The sequence below is a fragment of the Neoarius graeffei genome, chromosome 19, assembly GCF_027579695.1.
Source record: "Neoarius graeffei isolate fNeoGra1 chromosome 19, fNeoGra1.pri, whole genome shotgun sequence".
Taxonomy (NCBI): Eukaryota; Metazoa; Chordata; class Actinopteri; order Siluriformes; family Ariidae; genus Neoarius; species Neoarius graeffei.
The window spans coordinates 61,653,855-61,670,467 of NC_083587.1; the positions used below are offsets into that span (position 1 = coordinate 61,653,855).

Consider the following 16,613-nt stretch of genomic DNA (forward strand, 5'->3'; position numbering starts at 1 on the left):
AACCATAGTAATACTATGGTTGGTTCATAGTACTTAGAATAACCATGAGATACCATAGTAGAATCATGGTTACTACATAAAAACCATAGTAAACCATGGTAGATTTTCGTAAGGGATTATTATTATTATTATTATTATTATTATTATTATTATTATTATTATTATTATTAATTGTGACTCCACTTCCGGTATCTAGTTATAGATGTTCAGTTGAATATCGCGCGCGTGCTCTTCTGTTTAATGACTCTTCTGTTCAGTGGACAACGGGAGCGCGCTTCCAATTCAACATCATCACGGAGGCGCGCGCTCCCGTTGTTCAGTGCGTGTGGAAGCGGCGCGCGCTCCCGTTGTTCAGTGCGTGTGGAAGCGGTGCGCGCTCCCGTTGTTCAGTGCGTGTGGAAGCGGTGCGCGCTCCCGTTGTTCAGTGCGTGTGGAAGCGGTGCGCGCTCCCGTTGCTCCGCTCTCTGCCCAGGGATCATGGCGCATCTGTCGCGGCGCGCGCTGCTCTTCCTCTGCTTGGCTTTTCCATGCCATGGAGCCGAAAGCATGAAGAACAGAGGGATTCGACAGAAAGAGACGGATTACTTCGACAAAGTAAGAGGACTGGGGCTGCTTTTATTTCCTCTCAAACTTCTCTAGCATCAGAAACTTTCCTTCAACTCTTGCCCAAAAAAAATTGCGCTCTTTTATGAATGCACAGATCTGCACTGAGATAAATAACCTTCCACTATTTAATACTGTTTCTAGTGTAGAGTGCAAAAGTTTACACACCCTTAGGACTAATTCATACCGAGACTGTTAATCATCACTAATGTTCATGCAGTGCACACGACCGTTCAAAAGTTTGGGGTCACTTTGAAATGTCCTTATTTTTGAAAGAAAAGCACTGTTCTTTTCAATGAAGATCACTTTAAACTAATCAGAAATCCACTCTATACATTGCTAATGTGGTAAATGACTATTCTAGCTGCAAATGTCTGGTTTTTGGTGCAATATCTCCATAGGTGTATAGAGGCCCATTTCCAGCAACTCTCACTCCAGTGTTCTAATGGTACAATGTGTTTGCTCATTGCCTCAGAAGGCTAATGGATGATTAGAAAACCCTTGTACAATCATGTTAGCACAGCTGAAAACAGTTGAGCTCTTTAGAGAAGCTATAAAACTGACCTTCCTTTGAGCAGATTGCGTTTCTGGAGCATCACATTTGTGGGGTCGATTAAATGCTCAAAATGGCCAGAAAAATGTCTTGACTATATTTTCTATTCATTTTACAACTTATGGTGGTAAATAAAAGTGTGACTTTTCATGGAAAACACAAAATATTGTCTGGGTGACCCCAAACTTTTGAACGGTAGTGTATATTGATATATTAACAGCCTCAAGATCAGTCCAGAAGTTTGCACACCCTTTCTGATTATGTAATAAATACTCTGGATAGAATTTATGAACCTTTCTGCCTTTCTAACCAGCAGCCTCCATGCACAGCTTTTTCAGTCTGTTCTGGATCTGCCAGATTGCTTGGCCAGTCTTTAACCATTCTTTTTGAAATAACTTTGCCAGATGTCATCGGCCATCTGCAGTTGTTTTTTTTTCTTTTTCTAATGTTTGGATCTTTGTCTGTCGCAGGATACACTCACGGTTCATTTCAAACTATTTTTTGATAACTTGTAAAATAGGTCGTCATTGTTTCAACTGTGAAAACTGTTGCACTCAACTATACTGATTCATTGACTGTCAGAAAATAGGGGTACTAAACAGTACCTTTTTGGAGTGGTACCCTTGGGTGTAGTGGTTATCACTGTCGCCTCACAGCAAGAAGGTTCTGGGTTCGAGCCCAGTGGCTGACGGGGGCTTTTCTGTGTGGAGTTTGCATGTTCTCTCCGTGTCTGTGTGGGTTTCCTCCGGGTGCGCCGGTTTCTCTCAGAGTTCAAAGACATGCGGTTAGGTGAACTGGCTACTCTAAATTGCCCATAGGTGTGTGTGTGTGTGTGTGTGTGTGTGTGTGTGTGTGAGTGCACAGAAAGGAACTGACCACCTTACTGCTGCAATTTTGGCCAAGTCAACCAAACATGGTTCGCCTCAAACCCGGATCGGGTTTGGCAGTGATGACAACGACCCTTGGGGACACCTTTAGTACCTTTAGGATGTATCTTAGTGTACATTTAAAGCTTTACTCGTAAAAGGTCATTACAGTTCAATTGCATCTTTTTCTTAGACCATAAATCTGTTTAGTATGCTTTTTCTGAGAATGTATCTTAAACAAAAAAGGGTTTATATTTTACAAGTTATTACAGTGGTGCTTGAAAGTTTGTGAGCCCTTTAGAATTTTCTATATTTCTGCATAAATATGACCTAAAACGTCATCAGATCTTCACACAAGTCCTAAAAGTAGATAAAGAGAACCCAGTTAAACAAATGAGACAAAAATATTATACTTGGTCATTTATTTATCAAGGAAAATGATCCAAAATTAAAAATCTTTGAGTGGCAAAAGTATGTGAACCTTTGCTTTCAGTATCTGGTGTGACCCCCTTGTGCAGCAATAACTGCAACTAAACGTTTCGGGTAACTGTTGATCAGTCCTGCACACCGGCTTGGAGGAATTTTAGCCCGTTCCTCCGTACAGAACAGCTTCAACTCTGGGATGTTGGTGGGTTTCCTCACGTGAACTGCTCACTTCAGGTCCTTCCACAACATTTCCATTGGATTAAGGTCAGGACTTTGACTTGGCCATTCCAAAACATTAACTTTATTCTTCTTTAACCATTCTTTGGTAGAACGACTTGTGTGCTTAGGATCGTTGTCTTGTTGCATGACCCACATTCTCTTGAGATTCAGTTCATGGACAGATGTCATGACATTTTCCTTTAGAATTTGCTGGTATAATTCAGAATTCATTGTTCCATAAATGATGGGAAGCAGTCCTGGCCCAGATGCAGCAAAACAGGCCCAAACCATGATGCTAACACCACCATGTTTCACAGATGGGATAAGGTTCTTATGCTGGAATGCAGTGTTTTCCTTTCTCCAAACATAATGCTTCTCATTTAAACCAAAAACTTCTAGTTTGGTCTCATCCGTCCGCAAAACATTTTTCCAATAGCCTTCTGGCTTGTGCGCATAATCTTTAGCAAACTGCAGACGAGCAGCAACGTTCTTTTTGGAGAGCAATGGCTTTCTCCTTGCAACCCTGCCATGCACACCATTGTTGTTCAGTGTTCTCCTGATGGTGGACTGATGAACATTAACATTAGCCAATGTGAGAGAGGCCTTCAGTTGCTTAGAAGTTACCCTGAGGCCCTTTGTGACCTCGCTGACTATTACACGCCTTGCTCTTGGAGTGATCTTTGTTGGTCGACCACTTCTGGGGAGGGTAACAATGGTCTTAATTTTCCTCCGTTTGTACACAATCTGTCTGACTGTGGATTGGTGGAGTCCAAACTCTTTAGAGATGGTTTTGTAACCTTTTCCAGCCTGATGAGCATCAACACTTTTTCTGAGGTCCTCAGAAATCTCCTTTGTTCGTGCCATGATACACTTCCACAAACATGTGTTGTGAAGATCAGACTTTGATAGGTCCCTGTTCTTTAAATAAAACAGGGTGCCCACTCACACCTGACTGTCATCCCATTGATTGAAAACACTTGACTCTAATTTCACATTCAAATTAACTGCTAATCCTAGAGGTTCACATACTTTTGCCACTCACAGATATGTAATATTGGATCATTTTCCTCAATAAATAAATGACCAAGTATAATATTTTTGTCTCATTTGTTTAACTGAGTTCTCTTTATCTACTTTTAGGACTTGGGTGAAAATCTGATGATGTTTTACATCATATTTATGCAGAAATATAGAAAATTTGAAAGGGTTCACAAACTTTCAAGCAACACTGTAAGTAGAAATTTTAAGTTTAACTGAAGATGAATGAAACTATTAGAAAATGAGAATTTATCAGAAATACAAGTTCCCAACCTCAAAGTTGCACATCAGCATCCCATAATTTCATACCTGAGTTTACAGCTTCCAACTTGCACCCAGTTGTCATGAGTGAATAAAGGATGGTGTTGTTTACATTATCTCATCTCATTATGTTTTATTTATATATTTGAGTGAGCTTTTGTACTACAACATTGTTGAATTCTCGAGTCTGATTGGTCAGAAGGTGTTGACAAATTTTCTATAACAGCAGCTCAGACATCAGTACAGATTTATATTGATGCACTCCTTCTAATATGATTTGTTTCTATAGTAACAACTTTCTCAGGGACTTCTAAGTCTGATGCTGCTCATAATCTAAGGCTAAGAATAAACAAATAATAACCAGGTGTTATTTAACAAAGATAACTGTAGAATCATCGATGTTTCAAGACTGGTGGTGAGTCTCTGACTGTACTACCTACCCAGGGATTTCTCCAGCACCATTGCTCTTTGTGTGTACGTTCCTCCATGGGTGGATGCAGGGACTGCTTGTGGCATCATACCTGCAATCATTGCGAGGATGCAAATGCAACACCTTGAAGCCTTCATTGCCATATCTGGTGATTTTGATCATATTACCCTGGATTTGACGCTCACTGTGTTTTATCCATATGTAGACTGCCCCACCAGAAAAAAAAAACAGGACAACTGATCATCTAGTGTGAGGGATGCATACAGCACTAGCCCCAAGGCCCCCACTGGGAAAATCTGAGTCCAACCTGGTCTACTTACAACCTCAATGCAAGCCTCGGGTTCAAAAGCAGCCCACAATGCCACACTCCTTCAGGAAGTGGTCTCCTGAAACTGAAGAGACTGCTTTGAGTCCACTGACTGGAGTGTGCTGCAGGAACCACATGGAGAGGACATTGAGGTGATTTACACGCTGCATGATGGATTACCTGAACTTTTGCATGGACATTGAGGTGCCTGGGGAAAACTGTGCTGCTTTGTTAACAACAAGCACTGGATAACTAATGATGTCAAGGACCTCCTCAACAACAAGAAGAGGGCTTTCAAAACAAGAACCAGGTGGAGCTGAGGGAACTCAAGCTTCCCTTGCAAGAGGCAAAGGAGTCAGGAAGGTGGAGCAGAAGTATATAGAATGCAGAAGAATAACATAAGGGAGGCTTGGGATGGTATGAAGACCATCACAGGCTGCAAGCAGAGGAATGGCAGGACAACATATAGTAAGGCACCTCCTTCCTGCCTGGCTTGTGCTGCTACAACCATGGCTTGTCCAGCCATCATCCCCTCACTTCCCCCAATAGCTGCTCATGCACCCCTTCCCCAGACTGCAGCACCGACGAAGCCAAGACTGAGCCTGCAACTGGGGAGGGTTCCCACACTGTGGAAGACATCATGCCTCATCCCTGTGCCTAAGAGTTGTGCTCAGTGACCCCAGGCCGGTTGCATTAATATCACATATGATGAAGATCCTGGAGCAGCTGCTCCTCCCTTTCCTCAGATTGCAGGTTATGCATGCACTGGACCCCTTGCAGTTTGCCTACCAGAAGAAGGTGGGGGTAGAAGATGCCATCCTTGACTTCTTCCACCTGACTTACTCTCACCTGGACAAGGGAAGTGGCACTGTGAGAATCATGTTTTCTTTTTATTTCTCCAGTGCCTTCAACACCATATAGCCCCTCTTACTGAGAGAAAAGCTGGCCAAGATGCAAGAAGACCAACACCTTGTGACCTGGATCACAGATTACCTCACTGGCAGACCACAGTGTATCAGGCTGAGGAACTGCACATCAGAGACTGTAGTTAGCAGCACAGGAGTACCTCAAGAGACTGTACTTTCCCCTGTCCTCTTCATGCTCTCCACATTGGACTTTAAATACAACTCGGGGACGTGCCACATGCAGAAGTTCTTGGACAACACTGCCGTTGTGGGGTGGACAGGAGGTGGAATACAGGGGCCTGGTAGAAAATTTCATTGTCTGGTGCCGGTCAAACCAACTGCAGTTGAATACATGCAACACCAAGGAGATGGTGTTGGGCTGGTAGGTTACTTAAGTTACTTAGATTACTTACCGACCATTGTAGGTCTGGGCTGGTCTCCATTGAGGGTTTTGATGTGGAGGTGGTCAGGACCTATAAGTAGCTTGGGCTGCAGCTGGAAGACAAACTGAGCTGATCAGACAACATGGACACTCTATAATAGGGGTGGAACTCTTGTACAAGCCCTTTGGGCTTCGTTCCCTCCTTGCACCATTGTTTTTATGAGTGCTAAATAAATAAACCTAAACCTATACAGGAAGGGGCAAAGTTGGCTCTATTTCCTGAGAAGGTGAGGTCCTTTAACATTTTTAGGAACCTCCTGCAGATGTTTTACCAGTCTGTGGTTGCCAGTATTTTTTCTATGCTGTGGTGTGCTGGAGAGGCAGTATTAAGAGAGATGCTATGTGGCTGGACAAGCTGATCAAGCGAGCTGCCACTATGGTTGACCTGGAGATGGACACTCTGATGATGGAGGCAAAAAGAAGGACCCTGTGTAAACTGCTGGCTATCATGGGCAATGACAGTCACCCACTGCACACCATTATAATGAAGCAGAGGATAATGAAGTTCAGTGGCAGGTTGCTGCCTTTGAGCTGCTCAACAGCCAGACTTCAGAGATCCTTTAACCCCAGAGCCATTGGGCTCTTCAACTCATCCCAACAAGGGCAGGGGGAAGTTGAGGACTCAGCTTGATGCTCTGTTCTCTGTTTTTGCTCCATTTCACCAGCTATACTGGCCCTGCTTACGATGCACGTCGGGTCATTGCACAATCATTTCCCATCATGGAATTATTTATCTGCCTCATCAGCAGTCTCTGTATGTACAGGATCTTGTAGTACAAAGTCTTTAGTACCTTATGCTTAATGCGTAGTGCAGTCACTTTATCCCGGCTAATAATCAGCTTTGTGGTTGATTTGGTAGCAGTAACCTGTTAGCAATAAAGTGTTGATGGTTGATTAGCTCATCTGGCCGACAGGCGATGAGCTTATGCCTTCATGTGTTGTCCGTCGTCGTCCACATTTCAGGAAAATCACTTCTTCTCTCTCAGTTCTTCACTGATTTTGTATTCTTTTTAGCAAGAAGGTAGTTCTGCCTGGGATGCATATAGTTTCTACCCAAATTTGCATAATTGCAATTAATGATGAAGATATGGCGTAATTAAGCTCTAATGAGGAGTTACCACACATCACTTCTCCCTCAATTCTTCACCAATTTTGATTCTTTCTGGCATGAAGGTAGGGGTACCTAGGGTGCATACAGTATAACTTCTACCCAGGTTTGCTTAATTACAATTATTAATGAAGTTATGGACTAATTAAGCCTTAATGAGCAGTTCAACAAAAATCGCTTCTTCTCGGTCAATTCCTCGCCGTTTTGGATTCTTTCTGGCAAATAGGTCGGTATTCCTAGGGTGGATATCGCTTGTATATACAGTGGGGAAAACAAGTATTTGATCCCTTGCTGATTTTGTTGGTTTACCCACTAAGAAAGACTTGATCAGTCTGTAATTTTAATGGTAGGTGTATTCTAACATGTGGAGACAGAATATCAAAAAGAAAATCCAGAAAATAACTTTTAAATATCTATATTAATTTATTTGTATTTTATTGAGAAAAAGAAGTATTTGATCCCCTAGTAACCATCAAGAGTTTTTGTTAATACAGACAAGTTAGACTCTCCAAATTACCTTGTCACCTAAATTGAAGACACCTGATATCACTAATGACTTGTATAAAAGCCACCTGGCCACAGAATCAATCAGTTTGTCAGACTCCAAACTCTCCAACATGGGAAAGACTAAAGAGTTTTCTGTGGATTTAAGGGAGAAGATTGTAGACCTGCACAAGACCGGTATGGGCTACAAAACCATTAGCAAGAAGCTGGGCGTTAAGGTGACAACTGTTGGTGCAATTGTGCGCAAGTACAAGACTCACAACATGATCATCAATCGACCTAGGTCTGGGGCTCCAAACAAGATCTCACCTCGTGGGGTTTCCAGGATCATGAGAACGGTGAGAAATAGACCTAATACAACACGGGCAGAGTTAGTGGATGATCTTAAAGCAGCTGGGATCACAGTCACCAAGCAAACAGTTGGTAACACTTTACACCGCAATGGTCTAACATCTTGCAGTGCTCGCAAAGTACCCCTGCTTAAGAAAGCACATGCGCAGGCCCACCTGAACTTTGCCAATGAACATCTGAATGACTTGGAGAGTGACTGGGAAAAGGTGTTATGGTCAGATAAGACCAAAATTGAGCTCTTTGGCATCAATTCAACCCGTCGTGTCTGGAGGGAGAGACATGCTGCTTATGACCCCAAGAACACCATCCCCACTGTCAAGCATGGAGGTGGTAACATTATGCTTTGGGGGTGTTTTTCTGCACAGGGCACAGGGCTACTTCACCGTATCAATGGGAGGATGGACGGAGCCATGTACCGTAAAATCCTAAGTGAAAACCTCCTTCCCTCTGCCAGGAAGCTTAAAATGGGTCGTGGATGGGTCTTCCAGCAGGATAATGACCCAAAGCATACAGCCAAGGCAACCAAGGAATGGCTGAAGAAGAAACATATCAAGGTCATAGAGTGGCCCAGCCAGTCTCCGGACCTGAATCCTATAGAAAATCTATGGAGAGAGCTGAAGCTCAGAGTTGCCAAGCGACAACCACGGAATCTTGATGATTTAGAGGTCATTTGCAAAGAAGAGTGGACCAAAATTCCTCCTAATACGTGCAGAAACCTGGTCATCAACTACAAAAAACGTCTGACCTCTGTGCTTGCTAATAAGGGGTTTGCCACAAAGTACTAAGTCCTTTTGGCAAGAGGGTTCAAATACTTATTTTCCTCAATAAAATGCAAATAAATTAATACAAATTCTTTAAAGTCGATTTCTTGATTTTCTTTGTGATATTCTGTCTCAGCATGTTAGACTACACCTACCATTAATATTACAGACTGATTGAGTCTTTATTAGTGGCCAAACCAACAAAATCAGCAAGGGATCAAATACTTGTTTTCCCCACTGTAGCTTGCAGCATTTACTGCACTTTAGATCATTCCTTCTGGACTAGATGGGGCCGGAATGAACTATGCCGTCATTGATGGTCTCGTTTAGCTATATCAGCATAACACAGTATTTAATTTCCTGCTTACAATAGTTTGGAAATGTACCCAAGTTTGACGAACTAGCTTGGTCATAAGTGTCAGACCATCTGAGGAGTACAGTAAACTGATTCCAATCATAACTAGAACAGCTGCTAACTTCATATAAGCTAGAATTTCTTGACCATGCGCTATGAAATGATTCATCAGATTCAAGCTCAAGGTTTCTCCCTCCTGAGCTCCATCTGAGGGAGTGCTCAAGTACTGCAAAAATAAAGCTCAATTGTATTCTACTCCATACAGTGTAATTATCCGGCTTCGAAGTGCACATGCACATGTAATTACCCCATCTAAATGCAGCCTCAAATTGCTGTATCTGGTAACAGTATTATAGCTTCTGCATATAAAATCTACTTTCGATGCTTAAATACAGTTTATCACAAAACAGTAAACAGTATACTACATCTCAGGACTACAGACGAAGGACTTGGAGTTTCTTCACTGTTCAAAAATGTGAGAAAACTCAAATCAATGCTGTTGGATTCTGATTGGTCAGAAGGTGTCATTTGCTTTTCTATAACCGCAGCTCTGACAGTAGTGCAGCTGCAAATCGCAGGTTTGTATTAATCCGCCTGTCTATTTATCATTAAAGGAAGGAGTCTCCAGGAATTTTATGATGCTGGAATTTTCTCCGTAATGTCATCTTGCTGTATTTCGTATCAGTTCTTGGTTTCATTGTTGGCCCCCTTTTACTCTCACTGCTGCGTCTTCATCCGTGATCAACTTGCTATATATTTTCGTTCGGTTCAAAAGTGTTCACAACATGGCCAGTGTTACACACTTCATTTAACCCATCCAATCAAATGCCCATTGTACTTTTTTATGACTCTATTCTGTTCAGCGAGCCAACATACTTGATCATCAGTTGATGGTAAATACTCAAGCGACTGCTATAAGTTATCCTAAAAAGCTTCGCCTCGCTCTAAGGCGTTTTGACACCGAGTGGAAATAGAAAAGCCATAAATGGACTGAATTGATGGCCAGTTTTTAAAAGAGCATCTGACCAGCTCTGGAAGTTATCTCTGTGTGTGTGTGTGTTCACTTTTTTCTTTCCACCAGCTAACCTGGTTGTCGGAATCACATGAATTGGACTTATGGCAAAAAATATTTGGCTTGAAATGAAAGAAATCGAACGAATAGGGATGGAAAGGGTGGAAATGGAGCTCGCTGATTCATCAATAGTTCATCATCATGGAAAAAGAATGCCCTCGGCGTGAGATTGTAAATGGTTCTATTACTTAAATATCGTAGCTGATTTATCATCGTAATGAAAAGTCTTGAAGCTAAAGGGAACACTCATCTGTTTGAATTGATTCAGTATTCTCTTGCTTGTTGGCCGGAGCAACCCAGTACACCTGAATACGTTTTTCATCCTGGCTTCCCATGAGCCTCAGTAGGTGGCTCTCTGCTGACGGAGCCGCTCCACCTGATCGAAGATGCTTGTTTATTTGAGTGTGTATCCGCCGCTTTGTTTTGCAGGGATGCTTGAGCTTGCTCTGTCAATACGCACAAGCCAGCAGCTCTGAAGTGCGCACTAGGGGCCCATAATAAATATGAATCCATCGCGCTCTCTGTTCTGCCTCCAGCCGATAGCGCTGAGATTTATGGTTCAGTTAAAGACCCTTATTTCCACGGCTCTGTGCCCGCAGGCATGCCAATGAGACCCTAAATTACTCTGGCAGGAGGCAACTCAGGTGACTGTGCACAAATGCGATGGCGAAAGCAGACCTGTTAAGTTCATGTCATTTCACGGCTGCTCTGAAAGCTGAGGTCGGGTTACAATCGAGATGTTTAATGGCGCCGGGTCAAATCCTGAGTCGGGGGTCATGGACTAGCAAAGTGTCTCACTGGAAGCAGCATTCGGGGGAAAAAACTGATTGTAGTTCAGCAACTGTAGTTTTAACAACTAGCACAGCTTCTTTAATACTGCACGTCATATACACACTCTGGCCACTTTAATAGGAACTTATTCTTGAGTCTAACACTACGTTCAGACTGCAACCTGAAACGACCCATATCCGATTTGTTGTGAAATCCGATTTTTTTGTTAGGCCGTTCACATTACCAATTATATGAGACTTGTATGCGATCTCCAATATGAACGGAAAACGACCCAAAAGTGTCCCGCATGCGCAAATTGACACGTAATAAGCACATCTACGTAATACGTAAACAAAAAAAAAGTGCACTCTTCAAGTTTAATGATTTTTTTTTGTTTGTTTAATTATCTGGTTAGTGTTAAAGTGTGAGGTCTCGTGTGTGTTTTTGTTTCTGAACTGAAATGAAAACGTGTAGCCTGGTAACGAGGGTTGACTCCTAAATGTCTCTCTAATTTCTATATAAGTGCACTACATGTTACTAGGAAGTAATGGATTTTTAAACTCTATATAGTGCACTCGAGCTTCAGTAGGCAGTCATTTGGGATACGGCCGCTGTGTTACCAAACTCTTAATTCAGGCTTAATAATTTGCACATATTTATTTCGTCATATTAATAAACTTTTTCTACATTTTTATAAATATTTATTTAGATTCTTTATAGCCAGCTGAATTCTGCAGCTTCTCTCAGCGCTGGCTCAAGGTGCAGAAACACCAGTGCAGTTTGCGATGGAGATGAGGCGAGACCTGGCGATGTGGTTTTTGTGGCGGCGGCGGAACTCACACAATAATCTGATTAATGTGGGCAGCAGACTAATGAGACCGAAGGTGTCAAATTACTGGAAATTTCCAGAATAATCTTATAATCTTTGTAATACAGGATGATTTAAGTTATAAATCAGTTATAGAAACTGTTTTATTTAATCAGGCTAACAGATCAACATCCAGGTCCCTACCAAATCCACCATTAGCTTGATCAATTCTATAAAAGTCTATTTAAATTCTGAAAACTGTACAAATGTTGTTGTTTTCCACCAAAGAGGCGGGATTAGCCAACGCAGAATAGTGACGTTTGTCTCTTGTTGATGACGTGTAGGTCGCATGAATGCGACCTGTCCGGTCAGACTGCAGTCGCATGTGAAAATAACGGATATGCATCGGAATTAGGACCACATATCCAAGCGGCCTCGGTCGCATGTGAAAAAATCGGATCTGTGTCGTTCAGATTGTCAATAACAAATCGGATACAGGTCGCATATGGGCAAAAAAATCGGATATGGGTCGTTTCAGGGTGCAGTCTGAACGTAGTCTAAGATCCCTGTTCTTGGCTGCAGAACCCAATGTGGTGTTCTGCTGTTGCACGGTGAGATACTTTTCTGCTCACCATGGTTGTAAACAGTTGCTATGAGTTGCTTCATCATAGCTCAAGCCAATCTGGCCATTTTCCTCTGACCTCCCTGTCTTACCTCACTCACTCACTCACTCACTCACTCACTCACTCGATGATGATTTTTTTTGTTTTTCGCACCATTCTGTGTAAACTCGAGAGACTGTTGTGTGTGAAAACCCCAGGAGATCAGCAGTTTCTGAAACACTCAAACCAAAAATACTCATCTGGCTCAAACCAACACCCACGCCACCGTGAAAGAAAGTCACACTTCACTGTGAGATCGCAATTTTTCCGATTCTGACGTTTGAACATTATGAACATTAACTGAAGCTCTTGATTTGTATCTGTGTGATTTGATGCGTTGTGCTGCTCGAGGGGCCGACTGATTAGAGAACTGCTGAAAACAGCAGGTGGATGTAGGGGTGTTCCGAAAGCCCGGCGCACACAGACGACTACTTCTTGTCACAAGCGTATTGCAGTTTTTGGATGCAAGTTTCCCCTCTCGGGTAGCTGCGTGTGCACGTTATCTGCGACCAGTGGGCAATTTGGGGAGGGGGATGCAAGTCACACAGAAATCACGTGACTACTTCGCAGGCGGGGATTGGCTTAGCCTTTGGAGATGATCGCGTTATTGCAAAGACATGCACGCAGCAATACCTGTGCAACAAGTCAGTGACTGGTGTTTTTTTTTTTTTTTGGTCGCAGAATATCAAGCATGTTTGATACCTGCGATCTGTCGCAGGCAACAAAAATCACCATCGCAAATATCCGCATACGAAGCATTTTTTCGCTTGCATCAAAAAGTTGCAAGTGATGGAAAATCGCCCGTGTGTACCGGGATTAATAAAGTGGCTGGTGAGTGTATAAATAATTGTTGTAAATTGTTGAGCTGAAGGCAGCTCATTAGATTAGGGTTGCCAGGATCATATATAAAATATATATATTTTTGTGCTAGTTTTGGAACATGGTTGAGGTGGAAAAACAAGTCCATCTGTGCTGTCTTTTTTTTTTTTTTTGGTGGCTAGCTTAAAAATAAAAGCAAAAAAAAAATCAGAATTAAATGTAATCAGTTTCTGGGGGAAAAAAAGGAAAACTAGAAGTGCAGACTGAAGTGTGTCAGTGACGTAGCCTGATTATGGAGTGGACAATGTCCGTATTAGGTGGTGATGAAAAGGCATACTGTTGGTCAGTGGCGGCTGGTAGTCTTTCAAACGGGAGGCTGGTCGGTTACGATATTTCCAGATTTTAAAAGAAAAAACACATCAATTTTGCCCATACTCTTGCCTCTGATCTGGCTGATTGTTGGCAGCGTCACAAACTGTGAAATAACAGGTTCTTTTGGCCCATTAGCCTACTGTCCAATATACATGATGGTGGCGTTGGGGGGGGTATATTTTAACATTTTATATTTTAAATTTGTGGCATGTTGTTTAAAAATTGATCATTATTGAAAGCAGCTGTTTGTCAGGAACCTCAGCAGTAACAGCAGAGTGTTCTGGAATAGGCACAAGCACTGACCTTGGGGAGCCAAACATAGAGCTGGGTGCCACACATTTCATTCAATGACGCTTTCCCTATATTTTACTTATTTTGACTGAGAAATGTTTTATTGACAATTTTGATAACCCTTCACTTTTAATCCAGGTCTGTAGTGTGAAATGTTCTCGGCTGTGTTTTTGTTTAAAAATGTTTTCCAAATTGTAGCTGTGTTTAATTCATATCCAGAGAAATATATATTCCAATATAATGTACTCAGCATAAACATTTTAAATAGATTCTATATTTTTGGTCCATCCATGACATATTACTAAAGTAGCCTATTTACTGTTGTTGATGTGGGTCACTTGCTGTTAGCCAATTCACTTTCTCGTACCAGGAGAGCTGAAAGGAACGAGTATTATTCCCTACCTTTTTCACCAAGTCAATTTGAGGCGTTGCTCTACCCTGCTCTTTAATTTTAATTTTTTCCTCGAAAGGAAGACTGGCAAATGGCTTCGCCAAAATTAAATCAGCAATGCTTGGCATCCGTGCGCAGCTTTCTTGCTAGCTGACTAGACCCTCAAGTTCAAGTTCAGTCACTCAAATAAATGAAATTTCTGGAACTAAGATAGCAAACTTGACAATACTATATTTACACTTTATTTACAATGAAAATATATACAAACTAAAAAAGCTGGTAGAAACCGTATGTAATGAATGAAATCGAAATGTAAGCCGATCTCTTACAATACACCACAGCACTTGCGAATCCGCATGGGACTGAACTGAAATTCACCGCTGCCTGTCTATATTTGAAACGAGCTGTCAGTCAAAGAAAATATCCGGCCGCTTTCACCAATTACCAGTCTCCTCGCGGAAACTGCCATGTCCCTCCCACTGTGAGGCTGGGAGTCCGTGGGCAGGCGTTTTCGCAGTATTTGTCCAATAACCGTCTTGCATTTTGAGATTGAAAGCGCAGAGCTCCCAAATGCCATTGAAGTCCACTGAGGCTGGGCTGCATCGCGCTGTCACGAGGGGGAAAAACTCACGCACACATTAAAGTTATAACGGAATGATTTCGCACTGTAGTTGGGTTGAGCACATATATTTCTATGATTCTGGATCTGAAATAGCAATGTTATAAGGTCGGCTATAACATAAACCTAGCGCAATTCATCCTACACGATGTTCGTCATTTTTAGAGGAGGCTGAGCCTCCCTCGTTGTCTTAGAGCAATCGCCCGTGCTGTGGATATAAATAAAAATAATAAATGGACAAGTTAAAAAATGAAAAATCTGTGGGAAATAAATAATGTAAAAAATAAAAACAAAATACAGGGTGTTTCAAAAAATTTGATATCATTTCTCAGTCTAATAATTTTGCCAATTCTCGTTCAATTGACCTCAAATGTTAACAGCATTGGAAACAGGTCCAAATTTTATGTTTAATGTTTTTTGTTTTTATCTTTTTTAGGTCTAGAAATGCCATTCACTGGAAAAGAAAAGGCGTTGTGTGTGTTAGAGTACACTCGAGCACAGTCGAACAAGACTGCAGCACGCATTTCTGAGAAAATTCTGTAATTCTGCAGTGCAGATTTGGACACGGCACAAAAAGTTCAAAGAGGAAGGTTGTGTGCGTGTGTGTGCGTGTGTGCGTGTGTGTCAGGCAACACGCAGATTGAAAATTTGTGAAATCGTTCATGGAATCCACATTATTTGAATGAGGTTCAAAAATTCAAAAGGTTTGAGGAATAAATCTTTATATTGCTCAACATTAAGCCTGTTCAGCTTCATTTGCTGAGACTATGTAGTTTCTGGGATATTTACATCTCAAATAATATCAAAATTTTTGAAACACCCTATAATTTTAAAAATGCAAATAAAACATAAGAATAAAATGACAAAATATGTAAAAAATAAAAAAATAACTACAGTGGTGCTTGAAAATTTGTGAACCCTTTAGAATTTTCTATATTTCTGCATAAATATGACCTAAAACATCATCAGATTTTCACACAAGTCCTAAAAGTAGATAAAGAGAACCCAGTTAAACAAATAAGACAGAAATATTATACTTGGTCATTTATTTATTGAGGAAAATGATCCAATATTACATATCTGTGAGTGGCAAAAGTATGTGAACCTTTGCTTTCAGTATCTGGTGTGACCCCCTTGTGCAGCAATAACTGCAACTAAACGTTTGCGGTAACTGTTGATCAGTCCTGCACACCGGCTTGGAGGAATTTTAGCCCATTCCTCCGTACAGAACAGCTTCAACTCTGGGATGTTGCTGGGTTTCCTCACATGAACTGCTCGCTTCAGGTCCTTCCACAACATTTCCATTAGATTAAGGTCAGGACTTTGACTTGGCCATTCCAAAACATTAACTTTATTCTTCTTTAACCATTCTTTGGTAGAACGACTTGTGTGCTTAGGGTCGTTGTCTTGCTGCATGACCCACCTTCTCTTGAGATTCAGTTCATGGACAGATGTCCTGACATTTTCCTTTAGAATTCGCTTGTATAATTCAGAATTCATTGTTCCATCAATGATGGCAAGCCGTCCTGGCCCAGATGCAGCAAAACAGGCCCAAACCATGATACTACCACCACCATGTTTCAGAGATGCGATAAGGTTCTTATGCTGGAATGCAGTGTTTTCCTTTCTCCAAACATAATGCTTCTCATCTCATTATCTGTAGCCGCTTTATCCTGTTC

The 16,613-nt window shown here is 41.7% G+C and overlaps 1 protein-coding gene across 1 annotated transcript in view; it reads left to right on the forward strand.

Annotated features, from left to right (window-relative positions):
• The first annotated feature begins 477 nt into the window (after positions 1–477).
• cthrc1b (collagen triple helix repeat containing 1b) overlaps positions 478–16,613 on the forward strand; it is a 34,176-nt gene continuing 18,040 nt past the window's right edge. The window contains 1 exon segment of the mRNA XM_060900612.1: positions 478–594. Coding sequence (XP_060756595.1) covers positions 478–594 — 117 coding nt within the window.